General features: G+C 40.5%; 3 protein-coding genes across 3 annotated transcripts; all 3 read left to right on the top strand.

Annotated features, from left to right (window-relative positions):
• The first annotated feature begins 608 nt into the window (after window positions 1-608).
• Window positions 609-2,023, top strand: LOC143853286 (UPF0481 protein At3g47200-like). The gene is made up of 3 exons (XM_077363005.1): window positions 609-938; window positions 1,035-1,213; window positions 1,300-2,023. Exons 1-3 carry the CDS (start codon window positions 609-611, stop codon window positions 2,021-2,023), a joined length of 1,233 nt encoding a protein of 410 aa, XP_077219120.1.
• A 4,697-nt stretch (window positions 2,024-6,720) lies between these two features.
• Window positions 6,721-8,178, top strand: LOC143853285 (UPF0481 protein At3g47200-like). Its single transcript, XM_077363003.1, has 3 exons — window positions 6,721-6,782; window positions 6,837-7,509; window positions 7,606-8,178. The coding sequence occupies exons 1-3, from the start codon at window positions 6,721-6,723 to the stop codon at window positions 8,176-8,178; spliced, it is 1,308 nt and encodes a 435-aa protein (XP_077219118.1).
• A 1,227-nt stretch (window positions 8,179-9,405) lies between these two features.
• LOC143853284 (UPF0481 protein At3g47200-like) lies at window positions 9,406-10,236 on the top strand. Its single transcript, XM_077363002.1, has one exon. It carries the CDS (start codon window positions 9,406-9,408, stop codon window positions 10,234-10,236), a length of 831 nt encoding a protein of 276 aa, XP_077219117.1.
• Window positions 10,237-15,322: the final 5,086 nt, after the last annotated feature.

Below are 15,322 nucleotides of genomic sequence, written 5' to 3'. Positions count from 1 at the left end.
ACGCGGGTTTCTTTAGTAACTTGTTGTGTTGAAAATAGTGACATGAGAATTCGGAGAAAAATCTTCTCTGGTCAATAGATGGGAGGTTGGTGAGAGGAGAGAAGGAGAGGAGAGAAGGAGAGTAGGACGAAACGATGAAAGAGGCAAGAAGTAGAAATGAAAGGGGGAAAACTCCAAAAGTCAAATGGACAATAATTTAGTTAGATGGGTTATGCTCACTCTCCCATCTAACTCTCGACCCACCATGTATCGTAAGCACATGGATGTCCTGATAACCATCTGGGAAAATCCAGTGTCCCACCCTGAATAGATGATATTCTGACGGGAAGTTATAAATGGGTCCCCCAAAAATAAGTTCGATCAAACCCTTGATTGTTCAGATGGGATCTCCATTAAGCATGGGAGCAGACAATCCTGAACACACATGGTGAGAATGATGGAGATGCGAGTGGTGCTAGCAATACATTTACTTAAATCTATGGCCTAGTGTGAACTGTGAAGCCCACATTTATGACTTCATTTTCATTTTCCTTATATGAAGAAGAAGAAGAAGAAGAAGAAGGGTGACAAAGAGAGAGAGAGAGAAAGGAGGAGGAGGAGAACGGATGATGGAAAACATAGAAATAGAAAACCATAGAGAACATACAACAGTAGATATTGATGAAGCATGGGTTACTTCCATGAGACAGAAACTTTCAGCCACTAGCAGCGAGCCCGCGAGTACAGATCAACACAGCATTTACATAGTCCCCAAGCACATCTATGAGACTGATGAGAAGGCCTACGAACCCAAAATCATCTCCATCGGCCCGTATCATCATGTAAAGCAATGCCTACAAACCATGGAAGAACACAAATGGCGGTATCTAAACGCAATCCTCTCTCGAAACATGGATCTCAGCTTAGAGAATTACTTAGCAGAGATCAAGAAAATGGAGGTGCGAGCACGAAGCTGCTACTCCGAAAGTATCAACCACTTTGAGAGCAATCAGTTTGTTCAAATGATGGTGCTCGATGGCTGTTTCATCGTTTAGCTTTTCCTCAATTGCAAGGAGGCAATGATCAAGTGGAAGAAGGCAACGGAGGAAGGAGATTTCTTCTTTCTAAAGAAGGAAGCCAATGAAGATCCCATATATGGCACAAACTGGATGCTTCCCCTTGTAGCCCATGACATGCTCCTCTTAGAGAACCAACTCCCTTTCTTTGTCATACAGTCTTTATTCGAACTCGTCGACAAATCGAGCACCCCTCTTCTCTGTTGTAGCTTGCCCTCGATTTCTTTCATCATTTCTTGCCTAGAAACAATGGAATTCATCCTACAGATGAAGACCCCGGAAAAATCCTTCGTCTCCTACACTTGTTTCATTCTAGTCTTTTGCCAGTTAACAAGAAAGCACGCTATTTCTGCTCTTATTATTATTACATGCCCCGTCTAGCTTTCACTGACAGGTCCCCTGCTCCACCCAAGTCAATCCCCTCCGCGACAGAGCTCAAAGAGGTGGGGGTCAAGTTCAAGCAGAAGAAGATGAATATGGGTAGCTTCTTAGAAGTAGATTTCCGTAAAGTAGTGATGGAAATTCCACATCTCTCAATCTATGATTCTACCAATTCTATGTTTCAAAAATTTATCACCTTCGAGCAATGCTTTCCAATCTCTGGAGCTCACTTCACAAGCTACACCATCTTGATGGATTGTCTCATCAATACCGCAAACGATGTCACCATACTCAAACAGAATAAGATCATCGAACATGTGATGGGTAGTGATGAAGAGGTGGCGATTCTTTTCAACCGGTTGGGGAAGGGGGTGGTCATAGATTTCCAAGATTGTTACTTCTACTACCTGTTCAAGGATGTGAACCAATATTGCGAGACCAATTGGCACATCTGGAGGGCAAACTTGGTGCATCGTTATTTCAGGAATCCATGGACCATCATGTCTCTGGTCGCAGCCACTCTTATTCTCACTCTCACATTCACACAGATCTTCTTCTCCGTCTTCTCGTATGCCCGCCCTCCGTAGTTTTAATTTCATTTGAATTAGTCGATCGTCTAGCAAAGAACAATTATCAATTGATTTGTTCTAATTTCATTTAGATTTATTGATAGTTTATGTGATTGCTATCAAGTTTGAAGAAATGAAGTTATTAGTAAACCTTTTGCAGTCCATAAGTTTTTAATTAATAAACCCAAGTACTTGCCAGAATTGTTGTGGTTCGAAATCACTTGTTCATGGCCAGAGATTTGTAGTAACAGTGGTTGTATCCACTGACACCTTGACTGGAGGCAAAGTAAGTACTCATGGTAGTTGCATCAATTAGCAAAGTTTGAAGAAATTAATAGAGCTGCATGGATGAAATTTAGCATGGATATGGAATTCTGCCTATTTTGGGAATTCTCAAAGTTCTTCTACAAATCAGTTAAAACTCCTTTTAAGGGTCTAACAGACTCATTAATTTTTGGACCAAAGATCGGATCTTCCGCGAATACTTATGAACTAATGATTCTTATATATTTTCCAGCAGCATCTGTTTATCCAAACTGGTTGCTATAATGCTGGTTATCATCTTTTAAATATAATTGTAGATCTCCGTGGAGATCTGCACTATTCTTGCTATGAGATTTTGCACTAGCACTAAGTTATTAGGACCCAGAATATTCAATTAGTGGATCCATTGGCAGTGTGACTGCACATCATTGTTAAACATATTTGCACAATCCTTAAGCATGTTCAAGTTGAATACTGGTGAAAACTTCCCAGGTAAAAATCCTGTAGACAGTTTTATTTGTAGCCCTGTTCCTTTCCATGGGTACAGTAAATAGTTCAACTAAGAAATCCCATTTGACTCGTACCCATCCCTAGCTATGAGAAAGCATTTAGTTTAAAACTCTTTGCCTTTGGAAGCGTGTCTTGATAAAATTTGAACATTGATGCAGGCAGAGACTCTTTCTTCAAAACCACCTAAAATTATTGACTCCTTAAAATTCAATTAAGAGAAAAGCGTCTTAACACCCATCTAAACTAACACACTTTCTTCAAGACGACCTAAAAGTATTGACTCCATAAAATTCAATTAAGAGAAAAGAGTCTTAACACCCATCTAAACTAACACAGCCATTTACAAACTGCAACTAGGACTGAGAAAAAACTGCCATTTAAGGGAGTTTTTATATGGGTCCGTGTGTATCTGCAGCCGATTTTATAAGAGGTTGTCATTGGATCAAACACCAAGGGCAGCAACTATGTTGTACCCAATAGTCAAACAATTGGCCGTGGCCCACTTACATTTTCTGGTTGGACCGTTGATCAAGGCTGTTGATCGATAGGACTTTGGTGAGAAGAAGAAAAGCGGGAAGAATTGAGGAAAGAGGGAAGAAGCCTACATTTCTGACTAGATTTTCATTTTCCTTATATAAGAAGAAAAGGGTGAGAGAAGAAGGGGGAGAAAGAGATGATGGAAAACACAGATAACCATATGGAACATGCAACAGTAGATATTGATGATGCATTGGTTACTTCCATGAGACATAAACTCGCAGCCACTACCAACTATAGAGAAAGACGGATTTCACAACACCGGAAAATCCTCTTCTCAAATAGTGAAACCAAAGTTTACACTAGCCCAAGAACAACAACCAAAGTAGAAGAAGAACAATGCACAAAAAAGATGTGCTTCAATATATGAGAGAAGAACAAAACATACAAGATAAAGAACACACACAAAAAAAAAGCTTCAAGAGGAAAGCTTGCACACAAGAGAGCTTCAATGGAGGTCTAGGTGGTGGAGAATCTCTACCAAAATTGAAGTAATGAGAATTATCCTTGATCAAGGAAAGTAAAGAGAAGATAGCTTAGGTAAGTGATAGTGGGTATGGGAAAGTGGTGTCTTAAATGCTTAGGGAAGTAGTGGGTTTGGAGTTCCAAGTAAATGTTTGAATTTGAAATAGGTAGGTAGTGGGAAAAGATGGAGCAAACATGTGTGGCTCACACATGTGCAAGCTAGGCAAAAAGACCAACATGCCCATGGACACAAAAGTACATATTTGCCCTCACTACAACACTCAAAATAAAAATAAAATAAAGCTACCCAAAAAATACACTTTAAAATTTAACACTCCCCCTTAAAGTGATTTTTTGGAAACTATTTGAAGCTTATCCCGAAGTAGATCAAATGGTCCTTTGGAAAGTGACTTAGTAAAGATGTCGGCAATGTTCTCTTTGCTCCTCACTTCCGCTACACCAATTGTACCATCTAACACTTTTTCAGGAATGAAATGATGCTCGATCTCAATATGCTTTGTTCTTGCATGACAAACCAGATTTGTGGCAAGTTTGAGCTCACTTTGGTTGTCACCAAGAATAGTCGTCACCTTGTGGATATGTAAATTGACATCTTCAATCAACCGCCGCAAGCAAACACATTCTTGAGACGCAAGAGCAGGCGGCCTTATATTCCGCTTCCGTTGTTGAAAGAGACACCGAGACTTGTTTCTTACGACACTAAGAAACACCCACCGATCCACACAAAAACACATAACCGGAAGTAGATCTTTGATCATCCAAGTCCCCTCCATAATCGACATCGGTAAATCCATTCAACACAAAATCAACTCCTCTCTTGTAAAGCAACCCAAAGTCAAAGGTAGAATTCACATACTTCAAAATTTTCTTTGCCGCTTCCAAGTGTGGTTTCCGTGGCGCTTGCATATAATGACTAACAAGCCCAACGGAAAATGAAATATCGGGTCTTGTGATAGTCAAGTAGATGAGACTACCCACAAGAGCACGATATGGCCGCGAACCAAGAAGAAGCTTGCCTTCTCCCCACCTTATCTTTATGTTGGGATTAAGAGGAGTAGAAGATCTTTTACTTTGACTCATCCCAAATCTTCCAACTAATTTCTCCGCATAGCCTTTTTGAGAAACTAGCACATCATCCTTCAAGGTCTCCACCTCCAAGCCAAGAAAGTGACTTAGCTCTCCCAAGTCCTTCATCTCAAAATGAATAGATAGCTCCTCCCTTAGCTTTGCAACCTCAACATCATTGTTGCCGGTAACTATCATGTCGTCGGCGTAAAGAAGCACAACGACAAGCAAGCCTTTGTCTTTCTTCACAAATAAACTAGAATCGGAGTTAGAAGCAAAATAACCACAAAATTGCAAGTATTCGGCAATCTTACCATACCACACCCTTGGAGCTTGCTTCAACCCATAAAGAGCTTTCTTGAGCTTGCAAACATGAGTCGGATGATCACTTGAGTTGTAACCCGGCGGTTGCTCTATGTAGATGTCTTTGTCAATCTCACCATACAAAAATGCATTTTTCACATCAAGTTGAAACAATTTCCAACCATGACAAGCGGCCAATGAAATTACAACTCAAACGGAAGTCATCTTGGCAACGGGACTAAAGGTCTCCTCATAATCCTCTCCATATTTTTGAGAGAACCCTCTAGCCACCAACCTTGCTTTGAACCTATCCACACTCCCATCCGCTTTCCGCTTCAATTTGTACACTCATTTACATGTAACCGGGTTCACACCATTAGGCTTAGGAACAAGATCCCAAGTCTCATTTTTCACAAGTGCATTCATCTCTTCATCCATGGTATCCCTCCATTCTCTCACCCCTTTTGCTTCATCAAAGCAAGAAGACTCATTGTCATCAAATGGACCAGAAAGGAAACAAGAATAAGTGCTCACCATGTTCTCATCCCGATACCGTGTCGGCTTGACAATATTTCTTTTTGATATTCTAAGATGTGTTGTACTACACTCCTCTTCATTAGTTTCTTCATTTTGCTCATCATCTTGATCATGACATGTAACAACACTCCCCTTATCACCTTGCTCCCCCATCGGCAAAGAAGAGGAAGACCCAAATTCCATTGGAACATTTGGTGTCACCGGCAAGTTCATTGTTGCTTGAGGATCAACCTCAACAAGGATGTGCTCACCTACACCCACGCCATTAGTGGAACCACTATCCAAACCATAATAGGAAGAGACTTCATCAAACACAACATCTCTTGAGACAATGGACTTGTGAGTTGTAGGATCCATACACTTCCAACCTTTCCTCCTTTCATCATACCCAATGAAAATACACTTCTTCGCCTTAGCATCCAACTTGGTTCTCTTTTCATCCGGCACATGCACATAGCAAATTGAACCAAAAACCTTGAATGCTTGACACTAGGCTTCACCCAAAACATCAACTCATAAATATTAATCGGACTAAGATGCACCCGATTAATCACATAAGTTGCACAAGCCATACCTTCCACCCATAAGGCCTTGGTTAAATTCTTTGCATACAACCAACTTTTACAAGTTTCCACAAGATGTCTAATCTTCCTCTCCACCACTCCAATTTGTTGAGGCGTATAGGCACAAGTGAGATCCCTTTGGATACCATGCTCACGACAAAAAGCGAAAAATTCATCGAAAGTAAACTCCCCACCATTATCGGTTCGCAACCGCTTGATCTTCTTGTGAAGTACACCTTCAACGGTCTTCTTGAACTCAACAAACTTAGATAATGCATCGGATTTCTCCCTCATAAAATACACCCAAGTGAATCTAGTAAAATCATCAACAAATAACAACATATAGCGGAAGCCGGAAAGTGAAGGTGTCCTACAAAGTCCCATTACATCACTACGGATAAGCTCCAATGGGGCCTTGCACCTTGAAAGAGACTTATCAAATGGAAGACGATGTGCCTTATCATATTGACAACCCTCACACACCTTTCCACTACCAAAAGAATTCACATTTGGTAGCACATTCACTAGATTCTTAATCACCATGACCTTCAATTTATCCATGCTAGCGAGCCGGCGAGTAAAGATCAACATAGCATTTACAGAGTCCCCAAGCACATCTATGAGACTGATGAGAAGGCCTACGAACCCAAAATCATCTCCATAGGCCCCTATCACCATGGAAAGCAATGCCTACAATCCATGGAAGACCACAAGTGGCGCTACCTAAATGCAATCCTCTCTCGAAACTTGGATCTCAGCTTAGAGAATTACATAGCAGCGAGCAAGGCATTGGAGTCGCAGGCGCGAAGCTGCTACTCCGAAAGCATTGATCACCTCGAGAGCCATGAATTGGTCCAAATGATGGTGGTGGACGGCTGTTTCATCGTTGAGCCTTTCCTCAAGAGCAAGGAGACAATGATCGAGTGGAAGAAGACCATGGACGAAGGAAATTTCTTCTTTCCTGACCGAAAGAAGGAAGCAGAAGATCCTATATATGGCACAAATTGGATGCTTCCCCTTGTAGCCCATGACATGCTCCTCCTAGAGAACCAACTCCCTTTCTTTGTCTTACAGTCTTTACTCAAGCTTCTCAACAAGTCGAGCACCCCTTCTCTCTTACAGCTCGCCCTTGATTTCTTCAATCATCTCTCACACGGAAACAATGGAATTAAAACTACAGACGAAGACCCCAGAAAAGTCCTTCATCTACTACACTTGTTTCATTCTAGTCTCTTGCCGGTTAACAAGAAATCACGTGAATTCTGCTCTTACTATTGCTTCATGCCCGGTCTTGCTTTCACAGACAGGTCCCCGGCTTCGTGGAACAAATGACGGCCCGCACTGCCCAAGTCGATCCCCTCGGCAACAGAGCTCAAAGAAGCAGGAGTTAAGTTCAAGCAGAAGAAGAACATGGGTAGTTTCTTGGATGTAAATTTCAGTAAAGGAGTGATGGAAATCCCACATTTCCCAATCTATGATAGTACCAATTCTCTCTTTCGAAACTTTATTGCCTTTGAGCAATGTTTTCCAATATCTGGAGCTCATTTCACAAGCTACGCCATCTTGATGAATTGTCTCATCAATACACCGAACGATGTTGCCATACTCAAGCATAATAAGATCATAGAACATATGTTGGGTAGTGATGAAGAGGCGGCTCTTCTATTCAACCAGTTAGGGAAGGCAGTTGGCGTCTATTTCGAAAATTGTTTCTCCTCCTGCCTGTTCAAGGATGTGAACAAATATTGTGAGACCAATTGGCACGTCTGGAGGGCAAATTTGGTGCGTCGTTATTTCAACAATCCATGGACCATGATGTCTCTGGTTGCTGCCATTCTCATTCTCACGTTCACATTCACGCAGACCTTCATCTCAGTCTTCTCGTATGCCCACCCTCCTCAGTTCTAATTTCATTTGAAATAGTAAATCGTTTAGCAAAGAACAATTATCATATGATTAATTCACGTCAACAAATGTAACTGATTTTTCTTTTTCAACCGATTTTAAAATGTAACTGAAAATGACGTGATCCAATGAAGAGCCCTTCTCCTGCTCTTTATGCAAGGGCTCCCTTGTATTTATCATTGCTCGTATTATTTTTTTTCAAAGATCTAAACAAGAAAATGATATATTTGCCCCCTTGTTCTTTTGTGGACAACCATTTTCCAATGTAAAAAAGGCTATAGTCATAACACAATAGAGGGGGTGGCCCGAGGAAGAAAAGGGGTCGAATATATCACTCCCCTAAACCATTCGGTTGCTGGCTACACCAAGTGTTCACGTTACAAGAGTGGAGAATGGATAGAGTGTGTGTGCAATGAGAGAAGGTTGAGGGTAGTTTTATTATTTTAAAAATTTTAGGGGAATGGTATTTTCCCTCCTCTGATGGATAAAATCCCCCTTTAACGTTATTCATTAAGTTTTAAAGGCAAAGAAAAACGTTTAAAGGGGTGAATTTATCCTCCTGAACCATTCCCACAGAAACAGTTAGGGGGGGGGGGGATTTTATCCATTTAAGAGGGGGAAAATATCATTTCCCAAATTTTAATGGAAAAATAACTGCCGTTTGTTGTTTGTTTTTTGAGGGTATGGCAATTATATTCGAAAAGCAGGTACTAAAAGACAAGGAATGATAGATTGAAGGGCCCTCTTTGTGCAAGGGCTAAAGAAGGGCCCTTGAATAGAAACACGTCATTTTTAAAGTTGGTTGAGAAACTGAAATATGAAATTCTTAAAGGAGAAATGATAGATACAAGGGAGCCCTTGCATAAAGAGCCGCAGAAGGGCTCTTGATTGGATCCACGTCATCAAATGTAACTGATTTTACTTTTTCAACCATTTTAAAATGTAACTGAAAAGGACAGTTTAACAATAATTTTGCAAAGCAGGACTAATTGGCAAACATCCTTCCTTTCTGTTTGCCACTGGTGGAGCAAAGATGTCTGGAGATTGTCATTGTCTTTGCCAAAGTAACCTTTTCTCACTTGATTTATGCTCTGATTTCGGCCATTAACAATGACCATGAAGAAGGAAATTAGGGTTTCTTCCTGACGACAGTAAGTAGGAAGTAAGACTTTCAGAGGAGAGAAGAAGAAGAAGAAAAGGGTGAGAGAGTAGGAGGAGGAGAAAGGGATAATGGAAAATGCAGGTAACCAAGTAGATATTGATGAAGCATGGGTTACTTTCATGAAACACAAGCTTGCAGACACTAGTAAGATGCCGGCGAGTAAAGAGCAAAGCAGCATCTACAGAGTCCCCAAGCACATCTATGAGACTGATGAGAAGGCCTATGAACCCAATATCATCTCCATTGGCCCGTATCACCATGGAAACCAATGCCTACAAGCCATAGAAAACCACAAATGGCACTATCTAAATGCAATTCTCTCCCGAAACATGGATCTCTGTTTGGAAAACTACTTAACAGTGATCAAAGCAATGGAGATGCAAGCACGAAGCTGCTACTCCGAAAGCATGGACCACCTTCAGAGCAATGAGTTTGTTCAAATGATGGTGGTCGATGGCTGTTTCATTGTCGAGCTTTTCCTCAAGCACAAAGAGGCAGTGAAGGCAAAGGAGAAAGGAGGGTTCAAAGAAGATCCCATATATGGCACAAATTGGATGCTTCCCCTTGTAGCCCATGACATGCTCCTCCTAGGAAACCAACTCTCTTTCTTTGTTTTACAGTCCTTATTCGAACTCATGGACAAACCGAACACCCCTTCCTCTCTCTTACAGCTCACCTTCGATTTCTTCGATCCTCTCTTACCAAGAAACAGTGGAATTCATCCTCCAAGCAGCGAAGTTCTTCACCTCCTACACTTGTTTTACCGGCGTCTTTCTCCACCTATGGATATTACTTTAGACTACTGTGAAATCCAATGCTTCAGCTACAATCCCACTCTTTCTTTGGAAAGCGAGTCCTCAGTATCAGGCAGCGAAAGACCACGTAAACCATGCAAGTAGATCCCCTCAGTGACAGAGCTCAAAGCGGCTGGAGTAAAGTTCAAGCAGAAGAGGATTGGTATCTTCTTGGATGTAAATTTCAGTAAAGGGGTGATGGAAATCCCACATATCTCAATCTATCATTCTACCAATTCTCTCTTTCGAAACTTTATCGCCTTTGAGCAGTGTGTTCCTACCTCAAGAGCTCACTTCACAGACTACACCATCTTGATGGACTGTCTCATCACTACACCGAAAGATATCGCCATACTCAGGCAAAATAAGATCATCCATCATATGTTGAGTAGCGATGAAGAGGTGGCGCTTCTTTTCAACTGGTTGGGGAAGGGGGTCGCCATCAATTACAAAGATAGGCACCTATCCAAAATGTTCAAGGATGTGAATAAATATTTCGACACAAATTGGCATGTCTGGAGGGCAAACTTGGTGCGCAGTTATTTCAGCAATCCATGGACCATGATACCTAAATAGAAGTTCTTAAAGGAAAGTGTAAAGAATGATATTCTCATATCAATCTTGTTTATAAAGGGAAAGTAGGAGAGATGACCAAATCCGTTAGTGCCTTCTTTGAAATTTGGATGGCCATGATTTGTTGCCATAAGAATAGCCAATTAATTTCTTAACTAAATATAGCATGGTGGGCAAGCAAGGCAATTTGGATTGGTGTGTTGGGTTGGCCATGGGCAAGGAAGGCAAGTTACCTAACACAATTTAATTGCTTACCTTTTTGTCATATGCAAGGAAGGAAATTTTGCCAAATCAAATTTAATTGTTGCATGGTCGATCAAGGCAGTTGCCCTTCTTACAAATCAAGCCTTATGGAAAAATGAGTCACCTAGCATGTAAGAAGAGTATTGACTTTGGACAAGAGACCATTGTTGGTCTTTTCTCTCAATTGAAGATAATATCAGAGACTAGATTAGTTCTCTTTCAAGGCATCATTTTTCCCCTCTTCCTTGAATGACAGCAACCACCTTGTGTTGTGCCCTCATCTACAGCATCACCTATAGTTTAATGCTATTGGATTCTAATCCAATACAAGCAGCCCCTATTGCTAGTTGTTTCAGTCCCGTCCGCCATTCATTTGCATTGTTTAGCCTCCTCTCTTGGGGTTCTGAAATACCTTGGCAGTTCTGTGTCTTCTTTGGTGGGAATTGCAAGAGGAAGCTTGCTGTCTTTGGACCCTCTATCTCATACCTGTAGTCACCTTTATCACGACCACAATTGGTTGTCACCGTCCCTTCTCAACCGAGAAAAAGCCTACTATTTCTTGGTCTTTGCAGCGAGAGGTGAGTAACCTTCCACCTCAACAGTCCGATAACTCTAGGTTTCATTTCATCCACCAACCTCTTTCTCATCTCTCTATGCTTTAGGGGGGATCTTTTTGTTAATCTTGAGACTTAGCTTCAAAAAATGTAATTTGTCTTAAAAATTAACAAATCCCTAGCCATTGTTTAAAGGCGGCATTTTAATTTAAATGTCTTCTTTGGACAGTACAAATTGATTGTAAAAGCCCTCTCAATTTTCACTATAGCTGATCATTAAGTTTTCATAAATGGAACCAAAAGTGAATTAATTTCACTCCATAAGGCATTTGGCTACCCTAGGCATGAATTGGACGGTTCAGATCATCATGCTATGCCTTATGGCTATTCTCTAATAATGGAACCAACATTGGTTATGATGTCTCCAATTGAGCTATGGGTACTAAAATGTCCAGGAAGTTGAATTCCTTAGTCTTACCTTTGGCTTTTATCATAAACTATGGAGCTTAGTGGTTTCGGTGATCATATTTGAACCATGTCCGAGGCCTAAATGATTTTTACTGGTTGATATCTTCTAGAATAAAATCCTTATTGGAATTTGATGCTACATAGGGTGTTCGACGGAATTCCTTGAAGAAGTTGATCCTTCCCTAGCTTGGGTATTAACTGAGCTAGTGGTTACACCTGCATCAATCTTGACCTTGCAAAGTAATTCTTGGAGATTGCGCTTAAGGTAGGTGATCCTACCCTATGTCAGTGTATTATGTATATTTCATGTACTTAGATTTGTTGCAAGCTTTTATTACAGTCCATTATATGGAACTTGTTTTGGAAAGGTTTCTCACTGATATCTTTTAGCATGTCATACTAAATGGTTGAATTGTCATTATCCATGAAATGCTTTAGTCTTAACATGCTTTCTTATTTATACAAAAAAAAAGAGCTTTGTGACTAACATGATTTTGGAAACTCAAATTCATGAAACACTATTGAAAAGCATTCTATTTATGACATGGTTTCAATGGATTTGAATGGGGGAGCCCCCCATGGTTTGAAACGTCTACAAAATTTATGGCACGGTATTGCAAACATTAAATTGCTTCTCTCTATATTTGTATACAGTCTTGGTATGGAATGGATTCCGCCAGTAAGGTTGATCTCTGGTGGGGATCTAGTGCCCAACCTGCCAGTGGGTGAGTACACTGGATGTGATCACGTAGACCGGTCGAGTTTATTTGCCCGTAAGGTTTATCTCGGGCGACCAGTAGGGAGTCCTCTGGCTATTGATATTGTGATATTGCGCGCTTTAGGACCTGTGAGTCCTGCGAACGAGTGTTCGCCTTGGGTTACGCTACTTGCCAATAAGGTTGGAAATTGGCCACAGAGAAGACTGTTAAGTATTTGTTTTCTAAATGGAAAACTGCATAACCGAGTGGTTGGAACCGTTTTTGTAAAAGCATGTATTTTTCTTATATAACTTATGTAGAAATGATTTTCTTGCTTCTTATCAATTTTTGTATAGACTAAAATTTTATGGCATGTTACTTATTTTCTGCACCAGCATTGTTTTCGTTTTCCTATTAGCTGGCTTAGATTTGGAAAACCGGCTGGGCTGTTAGCTCATTATGTGGTTTAACAATTTTCAGATACAGAGGAGCGGCAGTAGACTTGCTGAGATCAGGCACTTGGATTGGAGCTTAGGAGATTCTTGCTTTCTTTCATTAATCCAGTTAGAGACTTTTGTTATTTTATTAAGGTGACTGTTATCGAATAAGTATTGTTGGATTTAGACTTATGGACCTATATATGTATTTCTTTTGAGCCTTAATTGAGACTAAAATTTCCGCAATTATTAGTCGCTCTGAATGTTGAGAATAGTTGATTGTAAAGGAGCCTTGCATGCTTGTAGGGGAGACCCCTTGGGCGTGTGGCGGCTGTCACGTGCGCCTTACCTCAAATTATGGGTTCGGGGCGTGACAGACTTCACCCACATCTCTACTTGGAGACACAGATTTATCATGAAAAAAATTCACCTTAGCCAAATGGGCCCTTAATCCTTTATTGTTTTTCCCCTGGGCCAACCCGAACCCTACCAGACAAGTTGGGTTAGGGTTGAGATATTTTGAGGCAGTAGTGTTAGGGTTGATTCTCCTCGACCTGAGGCTCCGGCTAGGGTTGAGGTGAGGTTGGCCTCAACCCAATCCAACCTAGCCCAAGTTGCACCCCTAGTACATTGCATCGATACTGTTTCTCAACATCATCAAATAATGTTGAGAGCTGGATTGACCATTCACCTAACTGCAGGTGATAAGCATTTGCTCCATTGCCCCATTGCCATATCTGGGTGACCATGAGGCCGTGGTTCTTACCTAACCCAAGATTAAAAGGAAAAAAAAATATTTTTAGGCCATGTTTGGCAATCATGAATTTATTTTTCACGATAAATTTAGTTTCTCATGTGGTGAGGGAGAGGTAGGGCACTAGGGCGGGTGAGAGGAGGATAAATTTTTTTCATGAATGCTTTACTGAAGATTCAAGGTTTCCTGGTGCACCTCACACATGTTGACATATGAAAATGGTTAGCTACTTTTTTTTTTCTTAAATGATGGTATTTTATTAGATAAGAGAGGCCGAGACCAAGATGGCCATCAAATCACAGGCACAAGAAGGATACAAAAGAGAAAAACCTCAAGGCCGTAAGAAATAACTTTGAATGAACTCAGGAAATTAAGGAGTTAGTAGAGATGTGTCTACATGTTTGGTGTGCATCTTATCTTCAGACCTTGGATCGTATTCCTCTCTATAAACAAATTAGAAAAGCATGAAGAAAAAAAATGGAGGGTCGTTATTGAAGCAAGGGAGTGCAGGTATCAATTCTGAAGCTAAAATACTTCTGGCTTCCAATGTTTAGAAAATTCTATTCACCTCATTGATTCTCTTGGAGACCGATGTGAGTGAAAATTCATGAACTATACAAAACGAGATTTGCTAGGGACCATCACAAAAGGCATTTCGCAGGATGGCTGTTGCACGAGAGAGCAGCCACCTCACATGAATTGAATGAATAAGACGAAATCAGTTGAAAAGTGAGCCTGGGTGGCTGCTCTCTCGTGCAACAGATGGCGCGCGAAATGCCTTCTGCGGTGGTCTCTAGCAAATCCCATACAAATCAAAGGGTAGAGGTGTCCCTATCAATAAACTAGGATAATATTCAGGGAAATTTTGAAAATATTTGAGCACAAGTACAACCCTTTAAACAGAGTAGTGGTCTATAGATAGACCCAAATATGGCTCAAATACCCTACAACTTGAGTAGGCTTCAAAGAGAGCCAAGTAGAGTTAACTCAAAAAATCAATAAAAAATCCAAAAAACTTGGTGCATAAAAACATGATAATTAAATATAAAAATATAAAAGTAAAATAAAACTCAATAAATCAATAAAAACTAGTAAAAAATCCATATAATTAATTAAAAGAAAAGGTAAAAAAATTTATAAAATTATAATTTTATCATCACTAATGCCTTGGTTTTAAGATTGTGATGGTGGTTTGGCCCAAATGTAGGGTTCTCAGCCAAATGCCTTGGTTTTAAGGAGGAAAAATGAATAGACGTTGCTAACAGAAAACTTGAAGTCAATCAATAGAGTAATAATAAGCAATACAATTATTTCTAAGTATCCATTATTTCTAAACCTTCTTTCTGGTGTAAAAGGGAAGCATTAATCGCCAAAAAGTGCAGTGGCTAACCCTGCTAGCTCTGTCTATGCCTCCTATGTTGGCAAGAAATGCAAGGCTGTGGGCCTGTGGCTCTTGACCGTTGG

This window comes from Tasmannia lanceolata, unplaced genomic scaffold (assembly GCF_043159265.1).
Source record: "Tasmannia lanceolata isolate RefF3 unplaced genomic scaffold, GAP_Taslan_0.1 ptg000019l, whole genome shotgun sequence".
In the NCBI taxonomy this organism is placed as follows: Eukaryota; Viridiplantae; Streptophyta; class Magnoliopsida; order Canellales; family Winteraceae; genus Tasmannia; species Tasmannia lanceolata.
Note: the sequence above shows the minus strand (reverse complement) of the source record. Positions and strands in the feature narration are given on the sequence as shown.

Coding starts and splice junctions, on each gene's coding strand:
- LOC143853284 (XM_077363002.1), top strand. CDS start 9,406: ATGGAAAATGCAGGTAACCAAGTAGATATTGATGAAGCATGGGTTACT.
- LOC143853286 (XM_077363005.1), top strand. CDS start 609: ATGGAAAACATAGAAATAGAAAACCATAGAGAACATACAACAGTAGAT. Junction 939..1,034: donor CAGAGATCAAGAAAATGGAG/GTGCGAGCACGA, acceptor TTCATCGTTTAG/CTTTTCCTCAATTGCAAGGA. Junction 1,214..1,299: donor CTCCCTTTCTTTGTCATACA/GTCTTTATTCGA, acceptor TTTCTTGCCTAG/AAACAATGGAATTCATCCTA.
- LOC143853285 (XM_077363003.1), top strand. CDS start 6,721: ATGTGCCTTATCATATTGACAACCCTCACACACCTTTCCACTACCAAA. Junction 6,783..6,836: donor ACCAAAAGAATTCACATTTG/GTAGCACATTCA, acceptor TATCCATGCTAG/CGAGCCGGCGAGTAAAGATC. Junction 7,510..7,605: donor TTCATTCTAGTCTCTTGCCG/GTTAACAAGAAA, acceptor AACAAATGACGG/CCCGCACTGCCCAAGTCGAT.